General features: G+C 40.6%; 1 protein-coding gene across 7 annotated transcripts in view; it reads right to left on the bottom strand.

The window, feature by feature from the left end:
- The window catches only part of LOC129840886 (N-terminal EF-hand calcium-binding protein 1-like), a 91091-nt gene that overhangs the window by 21249 nt on the left and 48301 nt on the right, over positions 1–21541 (bottom strand). Inside the window, exons 5-14 of one of the 7 annotated variants that reach the window (XM_055908931.1) lie at positions 20768–20865; positions 11839–11975; positions 9501–9596; positions 9026–9147; positions 8622–8701; positions 7797–7850; positions 6920–7029; positions 6235–6312; positions 5680–5783; positions 3080–3339 (exon numbers count right to left, since the gene is read on the bottom strand). In XM_055908931.1, the coding sequence (XP_055764906.1) occupies positions 3314–3339; positions 5680–5783; positions 6235–6312; positions 6920–7029; positions 7797–7850; positions 8622–8701; positions 9026–9147; positions 9501–9596; positions 11839–11975; positions 20768–20865 (905 nt within the window). In that variant the 3' untranslated portion in view covers positions 3080–3313. The other 6 variants (XM_055908933.1, XM_055908941.1, XM_055908934.1 and 3 more) reach the window with 6 other exon arrangements.

Below are 21541 nucleotides of genomic sequence, written 5' to 3'. Positions count from 1 at the left end.
CTAACATAGTCAACCTTTTAGGTCAATAATATGCTGTTGGTTTTATAATCGTGAGAGAAATTGAAGTAGCTAGCTACTTTTTGTCCCTCATGCTAGCCTTTAAAGCCAAATATCACTTCAGAAACGTCAAGATTTAAAAATAAATAAATATATATGTTGATATGGCTGGCATTGTGGACCATTTCTCCCCTCTTGCTGCAGCTTTAGTGCATCTAGAAATAACAGAAAGGCTGTGAAAAACAGCGTGTTGCAAACGTTCTAAAACGTTTTGTCAAAAGTGCTTTTTTGTTTTGTTAAAAAGAAATTGTCCTCATGCACTGTTGCTCCTCCGGCACTAATCTGGTTAGCATGCACCTTTGGAGCTCTGCCCAAACAAGGCATTTGATTGGTTTGACGTGTTGCGAGGTGTCACTGATTTACACTGGGTTCCGACCCCTCTTTAACTGATTTCTGCCATGGAACTTCCCCAGGCTTCCCTTTTTTGGTTTGCAATGAGGTTACCCTAACCCTAAAACTAACCCTAACTCCTAATTCTAACCCTTAACCCTGAAGCTAATTATAACCCTAATTGTAACCCAAACCCTAAACCTAACCATTAAGCCTAAAATAGCCTTTTTTCTTGTGAGGACCGGAAAAAATGTCCCCTCTTGTCAGATTTTTCCTTTTCACTATCCTTGAGGACTTCTGGTACACATACATACACACACACACACTACAAAGGATATGATACAAAGTATATGATGCCACCAAAGGTATGCTCACAGAATTAACGGAACTATGGGGCAGTTTCCTGGACCCATATTAAACCTTATCCTGGACGAAAAAGCATTTTCAATATTCTCCATTGAGTTTGCTTTTTAGTTCAAGACCAGGCTTAATATGTGTCCCGGAAACGTGTCCCTATTAGTATTGTATTTCTTCGGGACGGTTTCCCTGACACAGATTAAGACTAGTCATGGACTAAAAAGCACTTTGAATGGAGAATCTCCATTGAACATGCTTAATCTGTGTGCGGTAAACTGGACCTACAGGTTTGCCCTCAATAAATCTCCGATAGCCTCTCTCCATATACCATACATACGACACAATGACCACACCGCATCTGAGCGTGAAGTACTTGACAATGATTTCAACAGCGACACACTCAAACTCATTTCACTGTCAAGGAGAGACGAGGGCTTTTGTCAAGCTCTTTCCCAGTCATCTTCATGTCTATGCAGAGGGAGTTGATTCTTTTTCTGTCATGTCACCGTGTCTTACAAACCATTATTTATGAGGTTAAAATTAATCGTTTTTCTTGGCAAGAAGTCTTGACAATATGGAAAGATAGTGCCGTGCTCGATGCGAGCCTGCCTAATGCTCTTGAAATGAAGTTTCTAAATGTGTAGTCGCTTCATCTACAGTGGACTTTAAAATACTTAGTAGAGAAAAGGTTTGAAGTAATAACCTTTTATTGACAGTACACTCTTAGAAAAAAGGGTTTTTCTGCTGTCCCCATGGGAGAACACTTTGAAGAACACTTTTAGGTTCTAGATATAACTTTTTTCTCAGTGTACCTGTATACCTAAAGTAGAAATTCAAAACAGTTGAGAAGGCTGACTGGCCATTGACTTTTATTAAAGTTAATATGTTGAATTTCTACATGAAAAATATACTTAATTAACAACAAAAGCACAATGACAACACATCCATATACACATGAATATGCCTGATTCTCTTATTATTATTATTATTATTATTTACAAATGAAATAAATTCAACTATGGAAAAATTGGGGGAAAATGTATTACTACGATATATATGTCGATACATAGATTTTTTAAACAGGTCAATTATCTGGGACAAACTCCTTTAAAAAGACGGGCAACGTAACTCAAAGAAACATGACCACGTGACAAACCTAACTATAAAAAGATTGCGTCGTAGGGGGCAACATCAATACCTCCCCCACCCAAAGCAGCGGGGTGCAACATCAATACCTCCCCCACCCAACAGTAGGAACCATTCAGCATTCAAAACACAACATCACAGCTTGGTTCCTATCTAAGGAAAGACATTCTCTTCAGGCTATCCAGCGGAAATACAAAGTGACAAATTTCAGAGACTCTGTGAAACGTTGGTCTGCATGCATTTTAAACTGCTAGCCCCAGTTGTTCTCTTCAATTATACTGAAGAGTTAAGCAAGTTAAATCTAGCAAGTCATTAAAAAGCATGCATCATGTTGCAGTAACTATATAATATCTTCGTGCTGTTGAAATGCACTATGACTAAACTAGAGTGTCTTTTGATTCAAGCCATGTGATGAATTCTAGCTTTTAAAAAAAATCACCATTGGCTTTTGGGAATCACTTTCATGTCTGCCGCTTTTGCTTTGCCCCTTTTTCTCAAACAAACAGCACATTACGGTAATGACCAGTCTTAGTCGATGGCAGGGGGTTGGAGAATTTAGCATTTTTCAAACACCTGAAACAGCCTTTTGTGCAATCTAGAGCCATAATCATTATGCCCAATGCTGTCTGTACCTCCTGAACTGGTGGCTATTTTTTAAAAGAAACTAAATATGCTTCTCTGCATCACTTCTAAAACTTGGGTAAAAGATTGAAAGGAATCTGATCTTATTCAGCACATTTAGTAATTGCATGCTTTTTTAAAGCCTACCAACCTTGCCAGCAGGCATGCCAGTTAAGATAGCTTGTCTAACTAACTTGATTGATGGGCTGAAACAGCTTCTTGGTAGCTACCGTAGTTATGAGTTTGGGAGATTGGGAACCTACAACCTACCTAGCTAAAGCCAGCTTCTTAACATTTCTAGGTGACTAGTAGTATTAAAGAGAAAAATATTATGTATATAAAGTACCAGTCAAAAGTTTGGACACCTACTCATTCAAGGGTTTTTCTTTATTTTTTACAATTTTCTACATTGTAGAATAATAGTGAAGACATCAAAACTATGAAATAACACAAATGGAATCATGTAGTAACCAAAAAAGTGTTAAACAAATCAAAATATATTTTGATTTGTTTAACACTTTCTTGATTACTACATGATTCCATATGTGTTATTCATAGTTTTGATGTCTTCACTATAATTCAACAATGTAGAAAATAGTCAAAATAAAGAAAAACCCTTGAAGGAGTCGGTGTGTGCAAACTTTTGACTGGTACATAAGAAAGATGCCGCCAGATGCTGTTTTAACGCAGTGTTCCGTGTCCGGTAGCTTTGAACCGAAACACTTGGATGAAATGTTGAATTTCTTGTCTTGAGGTTGTGTTGTGTGTGTGTGTGGGGGCGGGATACATGGTCTGCTGCTAGTTAGTCAGTCATAATCCACCAGGATGCTACAGGAAAAAAGAGAGGAGTTTCATTTGAGTTGGGGAAAAATGGGTAAATAACAATTCATTTCTAGGAGACCTGGGCTCAAATACATGCTGAGCTTGATTGAGCTTGCCTGGCACATTGGAACCAAAATAATAATTGTGAAAGTCATTGTAAATAAGAATTTGTTCTTAACTGACTTGCCTAGTTAAATAAAGGTTAAATAAAAATAGAAAATAGTGGAACCCAGGTCTGCTTTCTGGTCTGTTTCCATAGGGCAGGGATGATCAACTAGATTCAGCAGCGGGATGTCATTTCTTGAGGTGATGGTCGGGGGGGTTGGAACAATTGCAAATGATTTGTAGACCACAAGAAGCCCAAACAGATACAATATTTGACTGAAACAATTTGTATTGTATTTTACCCCCTTTTTCTCCCCAATTTCGATCTTGTCTCATCGCTGCAACTCCCCAACGGGCTCGGGATAGAAGGTTGAGTCATGCGTCCTCTGAAACATGACTCGCCCAACTGCACTTCTTAACACCCGCCCGCTTAACCCGGAAGCCAGCTGCACCAATGTGTCGGAGAAAACACCGTTCAACTGATAACCGAAGTCAGCCTGCAGGTGCCTGGTCCGCCACAAGGAGTCGCTAGAGCGAGATGCGCCAAAAAATTCCCTGTCTTAGGTCAGTTAGGATCACCACTTTATTGTAAGAATGTGAAATGTCAGAATAATAATAGAGAATTATTTATTTCAGCTTTTATTTCTTTCATCATATTCCCAGTGGGTCAGAAGTTTACATACACTCAATTAGCATTTGGTAGCATTGCCTTTAAATTGTTTAACTTGGGTCAAACGTTTCGGGTAGCCTTCCACAAGCTTCCCACAATAAGTTGGATGAATTTTGGCCCAATCCTCCTGACAGAGCTGGTGTAACTGAGTCAGGTGTGTAGGCCTCCTTGCTCGCACACACCTTTTCAGTTCTGCCCACAAATTTTCTATAGGATTGAGGTCAAGGCTTTGTGATGGCCACTCCAATACCTTGACTTTGTTGTCCTTAAGCCATTTTGCCACAACTTTGGAGGTATGCTTGGGGTCATTGTCCATTTGGGAGACCCATTTGCAACCAAGCTTTCACTTCCTGACTGATGTCTTGAAATGCTGCTTCAATATATCCACAATTTTCCTCCCTCATGATTCCATATATTTTGTGAAGTGCACCAGTCCCTCCTGCAGCAAAGCACCCCACAACATGATGTTGCAACTCCCGTGCTTCACGGTTGGGATGGTGTTCTTCGGCTTGCAAGCCTCCCCCTTTTTCATCCATACATAACGATGGTCATTATGGACAAACAGTTCTATTTTTGTTTCATCAGACCAGAGGGCATTTCTCCAAAAAGTACGATCTTTGTCCCCATGTGCAGTTGCAAACCGTAGTATGGCTTTTTTATGCAGGTTTTGGAGCAGTGGCTTCTTCCTTGCTGAGCGACCTTTCAGGTTATGTAGATATAGGACTCGTTTTACTGTGGATACAGATACTTTTGTACCGGTTTCCTCCAGCATCTTCACAAGGTCCTTTGCTGTTGTTCTGTGATTGATTTGCACTTTTCGCACCAAAGTACGTTCATCTCTTGGAGACAACGCGTCTCCTTCCTGAGCGGTATGACGGCTGCGTGGTCCCATGGTGTTTATACTTGCGTACTATCGTTTGTACAGATGAACGTGGTACCTTCAGGCGTTTGGAAATTGCTCCCAAGGATGAACCAGACTGATTTCTTTTGATTTTCCCATGATGTCAAGAAAGAGGCACTGAGTTTGAAGGTAGGCCTTGAAATACATCCACAGGTACACCTCCAATTGACTCAATGATGTCAATTAGCCTATCAGAAGCTTATAAAGCCATGACATCATTTTCTGGAATTTTCCAAGCTGTTTAAAGGCACAGTCAACTTAGTGTATGTAAACTTCTGACCCACTGGAATTGTGATACAGTGAATTATAGGTGAAATAATCTGTCTGTAAACAATTGTTGAAAAAATTACTTGTGTCATGCACAAAGTAGATGTCCTAACCGACTTGCCAAAACTATAGTTTGTTAACAAGAAATTTATGGAGTGGTTGAAAAACGAGTTTTAATGACTCCAACCTAAGTGTATGTAAACTTAAGCCACTAACCACATACTTAAGCCACTAATCGCTCAAAGACCAGCGTGAAACGATGTACTTGCCTCAGGACACTTCATTGTGTATGTTTTGGGTCTTTTGTTGAGCAATAATGTGAAAACATTTGCAGGATAAACACAAGTGATACTGTAAATATAGGTAGGTATTGAATCGAACACAAACACACATGGACACACACCCTTGAGTTTACCTGGGAGCAGCATGGTAGACACACGCTCGGAATCCTCCAATGTATCAATGACACAACGCTGGAATTTCTTACTGGCATTGGACTGCAGGTAGCTAGGGAATGACAGGAACACAGCAACAAGCGATAGACTTGACATTACAGTAAGACAATCATCCTTATTAACGATATTGAATAGTGGAACGGCTTCGTTAGTAAACAACATGACGTAACAAGACTTTGCACTGAAGATATGCACATCAATTTATGAGAAAATGTAAATGCACATACTATTGAATGCAAAGACATTAAAACGCAAATATTACAGTATCAGAGTTTGAGCTATACTGCAGATGGCATACTGTATATATTGGTGTGTATAAATCAACCCTGAGAAATGGTGTGTATGTGTGTGAGTGTGTGTGTCATGACATGAGAGATGGGCCATCTGCTCATCATCAGTGGAGAGAGCTTCCATCAGCGAGATGAGCAGCCTGCCAGTGACACACACACACACACACACACACACACACACACACACACACACACACACACACACACACACACCTAATCCAGGAGATGCGATCCTGCCAAAACTCATACATTATGTAGCACGACTTTCCTGGGAGCTTCTGGATAGACACACTAAGAGAGAGAGAGAGAGACCGAGAGAGACCGAAAGAGAGAGAGAGACCGAAAGAGAGAGAGAGACCGAAAGAGAGAGAGAGGCCGAAAGAGAGAGAGGTCAAGAGAGAAAGGAAAGAGCGCAAGAGAGTTGAAGTTAGCATCTGGCCCAATCAGTAAATAAGATCTCATTTGCATTAAAGGAGCACTTACGGCACAAATTCATTCATGATGCATAACTGTGGCTGTTTTTTGAACGTCTTTTAATGGATCAATCAATGTTACCTATGAAAAAGTATGTCACAAATTCTTAGGAACTTTTGGAAAGTATTATCCATGCCATAGTTGGGATCAAATAGAACAATCCCATTGGTGAGACATTTTCTATCATCTAGGAATAGGCTTTCCTGCCAACGTGATTTGACCAGGAAAAACTCTTGGCCTTAGTTACATTTTATTTCTGGCCAGGTCACGTGAATCAATTGGTGGTGAGTCGCGTGCCCTGCATTGCCCTGTGCCAAGCCACTGTGCTTTGGGGTCTAAGCCGGGTAACTGTAATGCACTTTATACTGATGTAAAAACATTTTTAAAAAAAATGGCTTGATAAAATACGTTTGATTTGACTCACTGCAAGTTGTCGCTGTGGTTGGACGTGGCGTCCACATAGCTCTTGAGCAACTTCTGGAACTCCTCGAGGTCCTCCGTTGCCGACATCTGCGTCTGCACCAGCAGGATGTTCTGTTGGCACGGAGACCACAAGGAAATGCAACATTTACATACATTTCCTTTTTTGGTCATTTAGCTTCGACTCCTTTACAGAGCAACTTAAGCAACGCAAGAACTACAATTAGCTGCAAAAAAAATGGCGACCTCAAAGCAAGTATTGTCATTTTAGGTAGCTAATTGAGTTGTTGCCTTGCTTATGTACATAAGGTATAACTTAGGCTTTACAGTCAGGGCATTCAACTAAGGTAGGTAAGACAACCAGATATCAGTTATCTCAAGTAAAAAGGCCTTTTAAAAAAGCAGCTATCGGCAAATAAGAAAAGATTAGTGCTAGTGCAAGAAAGACAGGAACAGTAAGGTGTTTGCGAGATTACATCGAATGCTCCTCTGAGCTCCTGTACCCGAGCTATAGGCAAGACACAGGTTTTAGAAGCAGATAGGGGAGTTTTTTTTTTAGCCTGTGAGGGGAAACTCAATGTGTGAATGATAAATCTGGAGGGTTCCTGTGAAACATTGGAGGTGTTCTGCAGATTAGTTAGTCACCCAGGGGCGGATGCTAATGTGAATTCATTTGGATTGCGTCATGTGCGGCCCGTTTTGTAAAACAAAAACAAATGAACACTGTAAAAAATGGGGTGTATGTGGAAACTTAAAAAGATGAGCTACACAGACTTTTTATTGGATAACTGTGCCGTTAAAGTCCAATGACTGGCCTGAGTTGCCCCTGAGGGTATTAATAAAGTTGTATCGAATTTAGAGAAACAACAATCATCACTCACAGATTTGTATGTACTGGCCAGCGTATCTTCTTTCAGGGGTTCCAACTTTGGACCCTGAAAAGACCATTGGAAACCTAGCTATAATGGTCAAACTCACATTGACCAGGACTTGAATAATTCCCAGTTTCAAAAAGCATTTTTTCTTTCAAATACTTTAGCTCTGCTTGTATGAGCTTTCCAGACACAATGGAATAGTCCCAAAAGTGTAAACCACACCCATATGGCTCAATCAAACTCAATCAGAAAAGAAAACAAATACTACTTGAACCCAAGTCTGACTAGAATATAGAATATTATCTCATGCAGGTATATACTATAATTATCCAATACATTGCATCATTGACACACATTCTGACTGGAGTTAATTTCCAACCCCTGCCTGTACATCGGAAACCCTCTATTTCTATCCAACCACGAGACAGAGCAATAAGCTATAACATTAAATTGTATTAGCTCACTGCAAAGGGAACGAGAATCTGTGAGGTGACGATGGATATTGCACTACAGTACATGCTGCAGGTTACGAATTGCTCTGATATTGCAGTGTAGATTGACAAACTAGAAAGAGACAGACTGACTGACTGACTGACTGACTGACTGACTGACTGACTGACTGACTGACTGACTGACTGACTGACTGACTGAGACAGACAGACAGACAGACAGACAGACAGACAGACAGACGATAGAGACAGCATAGGGAGTTAAAGTAAGAGAGAGCGACAAAGATAAGGGGAGATAGGAGAAAGGTAGGAGCAGCACGGGGCAATAGAGCAAGACGTAAAGGCGCGGTCAGGATGAGATATACCCAGGACAGTTCCGTACCTGCCACTCCAGCTTGTCCAATAGCTGTTGGAGCCTGTTGACCTGGGAGCACCAGTGGTCATCAATCTCCATGGTCACTCCTAGAGAAACACACACACACACACCCACATAGATCCTATTCAATTAGTTCTAAGAGTGATCCTGGTTAACATCATTAATGTAACAGCCTTGCTACCGTCTCTCTCCTTGCCCCAACCTGGGCTCGAACCAGGGACCCTCTGAACACATCAACTGCCTCCCACGATGCATCTTTACCTATCGCTCCACAAAAGCCACGGCCCTCGCAGAGCAAGGGAAACAACCACAAGGTCCCAGAGCGAGTGACGTCACCGATTGAAATGCCACTAGCTCGCACCGCTAACTAGCTAGCTATTTCCCAGCAGTTACACTAGCATTGGTATTACCTGTAGTGAGGATGCCTGAGTAGGGGTGGATAGGGGAGAGGCACATGTTCTTCTGAAACTTGCGGCCACGTCGTCTGCTGTTTCTCTGAGCCCAGGGGTGCTCCGCCTCCTTCACCGCTCTCCTGAAAACAGACAGAACGAGAAAAGGAGGAGGAATAAAAGTAAAAAAGAAAGGTGTAACTGTCAGAGAGGTGAGGAAAGGAGGGATGTACATTGGTCGAACCAAAACACGACAAAGAAGAGTGGAAGCCATTTTGTGGATAGTTCCAAATAACAAGCCCAACATTGTAATTACCCCCATGGGTAGTGTAGGACATGGTATTGACTGCTCAGGGGTGACACTAACACTTCAAAATCAAAGATGAAATGTGTGTGTGCCCATCTGAGTCTGGTTGAGTCTTTGTGCTTCTGTGTTTGTGTGTGACAGAGTAGAAGGATGGAGAGTTGCTGTTTTCTCCAGGTTAAGACTGGTTACCTATCGCCAGGGCCGAGGGAGTGTATGACTGGGACAGCTCTCCTGCTGGGCAAGGTAGAAGCCTCAAAGGGCACAGCAGCACGTAGAACACTACCGCTGATGAAACGAGGACACAGAAACGAGGACACAGTATCAGGCTGTATTAGGAGTGTGTGTATATGTGTATGTGTCTCTCTCTGTGTGTGTGTGTGTGTGTATCTCCCCTACATTTATAACCTCTCTGTTTTTGTCCATCCCAGTGACTCCTTCTCACTCTGACCCCTCTCCCTCTGTATCTCCCCCTTCCTCTCTCTCTTCCTAGTCTCGCTCCCCCCTTTCGCTCTCTTTCTGTGACTCATCCCCCCCAAATCGACTTCATTTTGGCCAATAAACGATGTGCTGACGCCCAGAGGAGCACCACAGTGGACTCCACAATATTGGGCTGCTCAGAGTCTGTGTCCCAAATGGCACCATATTCAGGGGCCCATTGGGCTAAGGTCAAAAGTAGCGCACTAGGTAGGGAATAAGGTGCAAAGGCTCTGCACATTGCCATCTGTCACTGGCTATCTGTGTCAATGTTTAACCATCCTAATAGGGGTGCTCCATGCCGGACACATGCATAGGTCCACTTAAACAATGGAGAGGACAGCATGATATAACGATACATTTAATCACCCCAATTATGCGTATTTGACCAGTGTCCTGATGCATTCGTGACGCAAAAAGAAAGCTGTATTCTATTCATTACTGCACTATCCACCCATATAATCCATCCAGGAGTAACCATTACACAGCACATGTTCATGACATGTTTTAGAGAACACAGTTAAATGACACCGTCTCACACCAGTTCACAGGATGTTGTGTATGATAGCGTTTTTTTACTGTAGACTGAAAAGCAGAGGCGTTATGCCCCCCCCCCCCCCACCCCCATTCTTCCTAGTTAGTGGTTAATTCCAAGGTGCGCCACGGAGAAAATATATGCTAGGCAGGACGCTAGATACTGTGGTGCATGCAGACAGTATCGTCAATGGAGGAGGAGAGAGAGTGTCGAGAGGCACAGTGTTTGATTTGACTTTAGCTGCCGGTGATGGGCAGGATGTATGTTTGTAAATTAATTTGATCAAGCTATTTAGCCGATTGATTCCTTCTTGATGAATAAATAAAACCAAAATGTTTTGTTGTTCCTCAGTAATACTAGCCACCTAGCAGTTTTATAAAGTATGCTTCAGCTAACAAGCTAGACAGCTTCGCAATCTCTCAAACTCATAACTAGCTATCAATCAAGTTAGAGTAGCTTGTCTAACAATCTTAGCTGGCATGCCTGCTCGCAAAGTTGCTAGACTTTAGAAAATACAAAATAATTGCTTTAAAAATTGTTCACCGATCCCCAAAGCCTGTATGACTGGGACAGTTCTCCTGCTTAGCAAGGTAGAAGCCCCAAAGGGCTCCACAGCACGTAGAACACTACCGCAGATTAAAAGAAAAGAGGACACAGTATCAGGCTGTATTAGGAGTGTGTGTGTGTCTCTCTCTGTATGTGTCTGTATCTCCCCTACATCTATTACCCTTCTATCGGTTTTTGTCCATCTCAGTGACTCCTTCGCGCTCTGACCCCCCTCCCTCTCTGTGAGTCTCTCTCAATAGCTCTCTCTCCCCTCTTCCTCTCCGTCTTTCTCTCATTCTCTCTCCCCCCTTTTGCTCTCTTTCTGTGAAGCATCCCCCCCAAATCTCAACATCATAAGGTGTGCTATATTGTTTAGTAGTGAGGTGGTGCTATAGTGTTTAGTAGTGGGGTGGTGCCATAGTGTTTAGTAGTGGGGTGGTGCTATAGTGTTTAGTAGTGGGGTGGTGCCATAGTGTTTAGTAGTGGGGTGGTGCTATAGTGTTTAGTAGTGAGGTGGTGCTATAGTGTTTAGTAGTGGAGTGGTGCCATAGTGTTTAGTAGTGAGGTGGTGCCATAGTGTTTAGTAGTGGGGTGGTGCCATAGTGTTTAGTAGTGGGGTGGTGCTATAGTGTTTAGTAGTGGGGTGGTGTCATAGTGTTTAGTAGTGGGGTGGTGCCATAGTGTTTAGTAGTGGGGTGGTGCTATAGTGTTTAGTAGTGAGGTGGTGCCATTGTGTTTAGTAGTGAGGTGGTGCCATAGTGTTTAGTAGTGAAGTGGTGCCATAGTGTTTAGTAGTGAGGTGGTGCCATAGTGTTTAGTAGTGGGATGGTGCCATAGTGTTTAGTAGTGAGGTGGTGCCATAGTGTTTAGTAGTGAGGTGGTGCTATAGTGTTTAGTAGTGGGGTGGTGCCATAGAGTTTAGTAGTGGGGTGGTGCCATAGTGTTTAGGTGTGTTGAGCACTAGCGACTTACGGTGCGGGCCTGCTCTGCTCTTCCACGGCCTCCATGGCACACTGCAGGGACATTTGGAGAGAGAGCAGCTGGCTGGAGGTCTCCCTCAGCATGAAGCGGGTCACAAACTGTCCCAGCACAGAGGAGTCCTGGTACTCCTAACAAGGGAGAGGAGATGGAGGGAAGGTGTTTGCGGAGAGAGAGAGAGAACGAGAGAACAGGTTGGCAACCTTTACTCGGAGAGCCCAAATCAATTCTAAGAGCTGTTGAGCTCACGACAGCCGTATAATAACAGCTACCAAAGGTCATTACACGTTTTACTCAAATGAATTTGTTACTTTTCACCACATACATGATTCTTGGCCTTTTCGAAATATTGTCATACATATCATACAATACCAGCTATTCTAAATGTAACTAGCGGGAGACTCCTAACAAGAATGTAATTGTAATATGGGCCATGGTCAAATGTAGTGCACTATATGATGAATAGGGTACAATTTGGGAGGTAACCCTTGCTACATCCTTTTTGGTTCCAGGTAGAACTCTTTTGGGTTCCATGTAGAACCCTCTGTATAATGGGTTCTACAAGGAACTCGGAACCAAAAGGGTTCTATGTTAAACCAAAAAAGGTTCTTCAAAGGATTCTCCTATGGGGACAGCTGAAGAACCCTTTAAGGTTCTAGATGGCACCTTTCTTTCTAAGTGTACTGTTGATAAATACCAAGGGGGAGTTCTAGTCTAGGGCCTTGGTGGTGATATTTGTGACAGCTGCTAACAATCGCTAGCGAAGCAAAAACCTCTATGGATTTTCCTTCTTAAACTGTATAAGGAAGTGAGTGGAAGAATGGGGCTTTAATTGTGACAGGGTGCATAATTATGCAGTAACAGCCCCCTCATTTCTAACAGGCATCGCTGGTTTTTCTCATTCCTTCACCGATGTGCTTCACTGATTCCTGGGCCGGCCAATGTTGAAACTTTTTTTAAATGGCTCAGAGATTTTCTCTCTGCTCCCCTCCAATATCATCTATAAGTTTCAGTAGGAAAAAACATTGATTTCAAAAGTTTAACAAACCATACAACTTTATGCACAAAAAATACCCAGTGTAGATGCAATTTGGCCCAGAGATATGTGTGATCGTATACAAATAGAAGCAGGATTTGAAATTATTAGGTTTTCAGTCAAAAATTATATTGTTTTTTGCTTCTTGCGGTTAATTTGCAGTCTACAAATTATTTGTATTTATGTTTGGCCCGTAATATGATGGTAATGAATGCAGATATGCTTGCCTTGACTATTTCTACACCAGTATTGTTGCTGGACTCATCACTTTTACGAGGCACACTAGCTAGATTGCCTCCATCTGTGCAAAGGGGTCTATTTTTTTTAAATCTCAAAGTCAAAACTAGCCCCTAGTCAATGGACTGGAGCATTTACTGTTCATAATACAATACATAGGTAGGGTATATTCTGTAGCCTATATCATAGGGTACATTCTACATAGGGTATGTTCTAAAGCCTTTATCTATTCTATAGAGTATCCCTCAAGTTGGTATTCTCAATTTCCCCACCTTGGGGGAAAAAACGGGGGAGTTCTCATAGACCACCAGCAAAAATAAAACCTATTTATATTTTAAGTATAAGGCTGCTTGGATTGAATGTCGTGCGAAATTTAATGTTTGTGTCATCGTTGCAAATCAACTGCATTATACTTAAAAAAACACTTCAACTAGTAAAGTGGTTCTTTGGATAGCTTTGCTAAAGTCTATGTCAATGAGTGTTAGCATTCTAGCTAACAACTGCGACATTCAAAAATAGGTATTTAGCAACGATCACAACCAAATATAACCTTAGCCACCGTTCAAGCAATATTCAAAACAACATTATAAGTGTATGAGAATCAAAAAAAGTGTTTTTTAATAACAAAATCTAGGCTAAATTGAATGGGTGCAGATGGCAAAGAACATTTGTTTCCCCCACGGTGGCTGTTAAAACTTCTTATGGCTGCAATCCCGCTACCGGGATCGATATGACAACAGCCAGTGATAGTGCAGGGTGCCAAATTCAAAAAACAAAAATCTCATAATTAAAATTCCTCAGACATTCACGTGTCTTATAGCATTTTAAAGGTAATCTTGTTGTTAATCCCACCAAAGTGTCCGAGTTCAAATATGCTTTTCAGCGAAAGCACTAGAAACGATTATGTTAGGTCACCACAAAACCACAATAAGCACAGCCATTTTTCCAGTGAAACATAGCTTTCACAAAAAACAGAAATAGAGATAAAATTAATCACTAATCTTTGATTATCTTCATCAGATGACACTCATAGGACTTAATGTTACACAATACATGCATGTTTTGTTTGATAAAGTTCATATTTATATCAAAAAATCGGAGTTTACATTGGTGCGTTAGGTTCACTAGTTGCAAAAACATCAAGTGATTTTGCATAGCCACATCGTTTCAACAGAAATACTCATCATAAATGTAGATGATAATACAAGTTATATACATGGAATTATTGATATGCCTCTCCTTAATGCAACCGCTGTGTCATATTTTATAAAAACTTTACGGAAAAATAAACCATGCAATAATCTGAGACGGAGCTCAGAACAATAGCCAAATTAACCGACATGCTGGACTCAACAGAAACCAGAAAATACATGATAAATGTTTCCTTACCTTTGATGAATTTCATCAGAATGCAGTCCTAGAAATCCCAGGTCCACAATAAATGCTTGATTTGTTCGATAATGTCCGTTATTTATGTCCAATTAGCTACTTTCGAATTGTTTACCAAACTCCCTAACCAAAGTCTCAAAGCGCGTCCACTATAACGTGACGAAATGTCCAAAAGTTCCATAACAGTCTGTAGAAACATGTCAAACGATGTACTGAATCAATCTTTAGAATGCTGTTAACATACATCTTGAATAACGTTCCAACCGGAGAATTACATCGACTTCAATTGACTGATGGAACAGAGCTCATTCTCACGTGAACGCGCCACTTCAATGCGTGGGCACCTCATGGAAGTGATTACTCATTCCTGTCTCCTTCGGCCCCCCTTCACATTAGAGTAATCAGACAGAGTTCTATTGACTGTTGACATCTAGTGGAAGCTGTAGGAAGTGAAAACTCCAAACTCCAAAAATTCATATCTCGCTGTAATTTCATTGAGAGCTTGGTTGAAAATCTGCCACCTCAGAAACAATTCAAACAGGAAGTGGAACCTCTCAGGTTTTTGCCTGCCATATGAGTTCTGTTATACTCACAGACATAATTCAAACAGTTCTAGAAACTTCAGAGTGTTTTCTATCCAATATGAATAATAATATGCATATATTAGCAACTGGGACTGAGGAGCAGGCCGTTTACTCTGGGCACCTCTGTGCACCTTTCATCCAAGCTACTCAATACTGCCCCTTCAGCCATAAGAAGTTAAACAGTATATTGAACAAAAATATAAATGCAACATGTAAAGTGTTGGTCCCATGTTTCATGAGCTGAAATAAAATATCCCAGAAATGTTCTATACGCACAAAAGCTTATTGCTCTCAAATGTTGTGTAACAATTTGTTTACATCCCTGTTAGTGAGCATTTCTCATTTTCCAAGATAATCCATCCACCTGACAGGTGTGGCATATCAATAAGCTGATTGAACAGCATGACCATTACACAGGTGCACCTTGTGCTAGGGACAATAAAAGGCCCCTCTAAAATGTGCAGTTTTGTCACACATCACAATTCCACAGGAATGTCCACCAGAGTTGTTGCCAGAGAATTTCCTTTTATGAACTCAAACTCAGTGAAATCGTTGAAATATTTATATTTCTGTTCTGTATATTTACCCAACACCTCTTATTTTCACCATATTAGTCCCGCCAAGTTGTACCTCCAAGTTCACTCTGAGGGCAGCTGGCCACTTCTACCAGCCAATCATAGTTGACCATTCCCTGTGCACCTCATTGATCCACATGCTGCTGCCTTCAGAGTGAGATTGCAGTCAGAAATGAACAGACTCATTGAACTGTACCTATCTGCATTTGACTTGTGTTAGTGCTTGCATTTAAGTGTAAGTACGGCACATGCCATTGCTTCTTTAGTTGGGTGTTGCTAATGCAGTCTAGTTATTTACCATGTTTATAATGTTTAAAAGGTATTTTAGTTTTCCATGTCCGTCATGCTTGTTCAAGCCTGCTAGCCAAGATGTTAGCCAGTCATGCTAGCTCATTTATGCTGTGTGCCACATGCCTTGTTTAGAATTATTCTGTTAATACTGTTTGCTTATAGACATCGTATCTTTAATAGCCATGTTACGGACATTTACAACCTTTATGTACTGTAGACTCATGCTATCGTGTACTGTATTTAGCCTTATGTAGCATGTAGCCTAATTTAGCCTGTACCTTTGCTTGCGGCACAGTTACTATTCCATGTTGGTCGTGGTCTTGTGCACATGTACAGACGTCGGTTACGTTCCAGTCATGTTTTCAGTTATTACGCTTACCAGTATTTTGGTCTTTAGCCTGTAGGTGTATTTCTATAGCCTGTAGTGTATTTGGTTTTGCCCCTTACATTATATCTTGGCATAAGCAGTATAGAGATACTGTGGTACCTGGTTCAAATCCAGGCTGTATCACATTCGGCCGTGATTGGGAGTCCCATAGGGTGGAGCACAATTGGCCCAGTGTCGTCCAGGTTTTAGTAGGCCGTCATTGTAAATAAGAATGTTCTTAACTGACTCGCCTAGTTAAATAAAACATGTTTTAAACAAATTTCAAGGTAGAGATTAAAATAACCTTAAACTTTTTTTTTCAGCTTTCAAAATGTTCTTATTTCCACTGTTTTTGTCCTGTCTCACACCCAGACTTTTGACAATCTTCTATGTATTACACTTACAAAAGTCTAATTACAAAATATTAAATGCACCTGTTAAAAAAAAGAGTCAAACAAATGGAAACTATATACATATTAGATGTGCATAAGCCATTTGATATATATTTTTTTACACAAAATACAGTATTTGTGTTAGGTGTTGTGTCATGACCACCATGACAAGCAAAAAATAATAACCGTTTTTAATAACCTTGGTTACCATGGATATGAATAGTGACAGTGGAGCACATGGATGTCATGGAGGGGAATTCCAATTTTGATGCCAGGAAATGATAGGAAATGAAAGGTAAATATGACTTGAAGATATTTCCAAATAGGCTATAATTTCATCAAATGATGTTAGATTTTTTTCAATTATGTTTTAATTATGTGTATTTAGGATACATTGTTCAACTGGAGCATGCTGGAATCCCTTCTATTTATGACCAAATACTGTAAAAATGTCATTACCATCACATAATGAACTGTGATGGTAAAGACAGGTGGTGGTGATGACTGAATGTATTAGTTAATACATTATTACTTACCTAAGGCTAGGTAGCGGAACCCCTAGCCAACATCCGCAAAAATGGCAGAGCGCGAAATTCAAAAATATATTTTTGAAATATTTAACTTTCATACATTCACAAGTGCAATAGAACAAATTAAAGCTTAACTTCTTGTTAGCCATCATGCACACCATTCGATTATGTTAGGTCAGTGCCTAGTCACAGAAAAACATACAGTACAGCCATTTTCCAGCCAAAGAGAGGAGTCACAAAAAGCAGAAATAGAGATAAAATGAATCACTAACCTTTGATGATTTTTATCAGATGGCACTCATAGGACTTCATGTTACACAATACATGTATGTTTTGTTCGATAAAGTTCATATTTATATCAAAAAGTCTCAGTTTACATTGGCGCGTTATGTTCAGCAATGTTGTGCCTCGAATGTTGAGCATAGAATTAAAGATATACTTCCCCTTAATGCAACCGCTGTGTCAGATTTCAAAAAAGCTTTACGGAAAAAGCACACCATGCAATAATCTGAGTACAGCGCTAAAACAAGCCATACAGATACCCGCCATGTTGTGGAGTCAGTAAAAGTCAGAAATAGCGTTATGAATATTCACTTACCTTTGATCTTCATCAGAATGCACTCCCAGGAATCCCAGTTTCACAATAAATGTTCATTTTGTTCGATAAAGTGAATCTTTATGTCCAAATACCTCCTTTTTGTTAGCGCGTTTAGTTCACCAATCGAAATTCACAAGGCGCGGGCAAGTCCAGACGAAAGTCCAGATAAAAAGTCAAAAAAGTTCTATTAAAGTTCGTAGAAACATGTCAAACGATGTAAAGAATCAATCTTTAGGATGTTTTTATCATAAATCTTCAATAATGTTTCAACCGGACAATTCCTTTGTCTTTAGAAATTAAAAGGAATGCAGCTCGCTCTCACGGCCGCGCGCCTGACTTAGCTCATGGCCTTCTGCCAGACACCTGGTTCAAACAGCTCTTATTCGCTCCTCCTTCATAGTAGAAGCCTGAAACAAGGTTCTAAAGACTGTTGACATCTAGTGGAAGCCTTAGGAAGTGCAATATGACTCCATAGACACTGTATTTTCGAAAGGCAATGACTTGAAAAACTACAAACCTCAGAATTCCCACTTCCTGGTTGGATTTTTCTCAGGTTTTTGCCTGCCATATGAGTTCTGTTATACTCACAGACATCATTCAAACAGTTTTAGAATCTTCAGAGTGTTTTCTATCCAAATCTACTAATAATATATATATCTTAGCTTCTGGGCCTGAGTAGCAGGCAGTTTACTCTGGGCACGGTTTTCATCCGAACGTGAAAATGCTGCCCCCTATCCCAAACAGGGTTTAAGACCTGAAAAGACAAACAAATTTCTCATATGATCATGGTTATGTTGAAATTGAACACTTATTTGCAAAATAAGACCATTACATGTTTTATTATGTTAGGATGATTGAGTGATTTTGATGTCTATTGATGTGACTTACAATGGATATTACTGACTTTAATTATTTATTTTAAATTTTTCTATAAGATGCCCCTTAAATCAACAAAAACGAGAACAAGGACATTTTATACACCCTTGCTGAAAGGTGTATAAAATTGAGCACCCAGCCATGCAATCTCTATAGACAAACATTGGCAGTAGAATGGTCCATACCAAAGAGCTCAGTGAGTTTCAACGTGGCACCGTCATAGGATGCCACCTTTCCAACAAGTCCGTTCGTCAAATTTCTGCCCTGCTAGAGCTGCCCCGGTCAACACAAGCTCACAGAACAGAACCGCCGAGTGCTGAAGCACGTAGCGTGTCATAATCGTCCGTCCTACGTGGTAACACTCACTGCCGAGTTCCAAACTGCCTCTGGAAGCAACATCAGCAAAATAACTGTTCGTCGGGAACTTCATGAAATGGGTTTCCATGGCCGAGCAGCCACACACAAGCATAAGATCACCATGCACAATACCAAGCGTCGGTTGGAGTGGTGTAAAGCTAGCCGCCTATGGACTCTGGAGCAGTGGAAACACGTTCTCTGGAGTGATGAATCATGCTTCACCATCTGGCAGTCCGTCAAACAAATCCAGGAGAGCATTACCTGTCCCAATGCAGAGTGCCAACTGTAAAGTTTGGTGGAGGAGGAATAATGGTCTGGGGCTGTTTTTCATGGTTTAGGCTAGGCCTCTTAGTTCCAGTGAAAGGAAATCTTAATGCTACAGCATACAATGACATTCTAGATAATTCTGTGCTTCCAACTTTGTGGCAACAGTTTTGCGGAATGCCCTTTCCTGTTTCAGCATGACATTGCCCCTGTGCGATTTGGGTGGGCATTCTAGTTTGTATATTTCTTTGTTGGCCTGGTATGGTTCCCAATCAGAGGCAGCTGTCTATCGTTGTCTCTGATTGGGGATCATACTTAGGCAGCCCTTTTTCCCACCTTCAGTTGTGGGATCTTGTCTTCGTATAGTTGCTGTTTAGCGCTACAGAGCCTTACGTTCGTTTATTCTTTGGTTGTTTTGTTGGTGTTCATCTTAATAAAGAAAGATGCACGCTTACCACGCTGCGCCTTGGTCTCTTTCTAACGACGGACAAAACATCATGTGCAAATTTGATATAAAATACCTTAGGCACAATTTCTGTCATTTACATTTCAACTAAAATAGCACATTTTATGACGTGGTGGTAATGACATTTCCCCTCGGGTATTTGGGGAAACTGATAAAAATCTTGATATTCTTAAACAGTATGGTCTCAGCCACTATTAGATATTGTTTCCAGACAGAGTGATGAAAATATTCAGATAGATAAAAAGCAGTTTCAAGAGGTTTCATTTCCCAAAACATTTAACATCCAAAAGTGCCTGTATTTGCAAAATCAACCATATATGTCGTTATGTGTATCCTAGATACTAGCACGCATAACTCCACAGTCTACTGGGCCTGTATATTGTCTGTAAGCCTTTTCTCATGGTTATTGTTTTCTTCTATCTGTCCATAGAACCACTTTTTTTACTCTCTCACTCTCTTTACTATGAGCCATCATTACAGAGAAGTGTGTTGAACCCAATATGTGCAATAAACTTGTGTGAAGATATCTTGGTTCTTGCCAGATAGAGCTGTGGTGGCTGAACCCTATCCATTGGCACCGAATGGCTCTCTACTAGTGCCCCGTTCTACATGGTCCTCCCGGATCAGCCTTTCGTATTTTTCATTGGCCTTTGTACTTGTTTATGATCATGAATAGCGACTGAGTATATTCTGTATCCCCAGTCAATGGACTGTGGAGCATTTACTGTTCATAATAAAAGACATGGGTATGGTAAATTCTTTAACCCACAGTCACTAAGCTGTTAAGTGGAACTCTTGGTTTCACCTGTGCAATCGTGTTAAATCAGTGATTACGTCATTGTGCAGAGTAAAGAAGGTCACATTTTCAAAGTGTGATTGGATGATTGGATTCACTCATCTATTTGACACTAAACCTTGAGCATGGATATGATGTCTCAGAATAGCAATCACAAAGGTGTACCTTTTTAGTTTTGTCCATAGCCTTCAAGACGGCAACATTTAGGATCTCCAGAGCAGAGAGGACATTCACGTATCCCCCCAAGTGTTGAGCAAAGTAATCTGAAATTAAAGAAAAAAAGCAAACCTATTTTTAGATTTAACATCGACACCAGTTTCTTATACTATACAGTACGAATAACACATTCAGTTGAATATCTAATGTGCATGGTATTGCAATATCTTTCCCCATAATGCATACTTTGATCTAAAAAAATGTCTATGAAAAATGTCGTAACTACCTTAGACTGATCAAACAACAAAACAGAACAGTACATCCTGAGACACAAGACCGGACATTGATTAGATCAACTGTTATAATCTCTCATAAAGTTGGAAAGTAAGTAAACCGAAACGCTTAAGTGTGCCAACACTGTTCTTATACTTTATTATGGTAATGTCAAATCAATCAGGGCATTTTAACTTCACCAATCTAAGAGTGCCCCGGATTTCCTTTGCCTATGAAGCAGTCATTGATTGACATTCAATGCACTAACTCCAAGATAACACAGAGAAAGCACTTACAGTGATAAGAGATAGTCAACATCCCCCTCATGTCAAGCTGCTCCACTGACTGATGCTTTTTCCATTCAATAAATTATGCAGCAGGTTTATTCTCGGAAGTGAGTGTTTACAGGTTCTTGTCCTACTTCTTGGCTTTCCAGGCCATCTGCCACTAATTTTCATAAGCTGGATATCTAGATGTGTCAATAAGTTTATACCCATACTTATAATAATA

The sequence above is a fragment of the Salvelinus fontinalis genome, chromosome 3, assembly GCF_029448725.1.
Source record: "Salvelinus fontinalis isolate EN_2023a chromosome 3, ASM2944872v1, whole genome shotgun sequence".
In the NCBI taxonomy this organism is placed as follows: Eukaryota; Metazoa; Chordata; class Actinopteri; order Salmoniformes; family Salmonidae; genus Salvelinus; species Salvelinus fontinalis.
The sequence above is the reverse complement of the archived record's forward strand: the minus strand, read 5'-3'. Positions and strand labels throughout refer to the sequence as shown.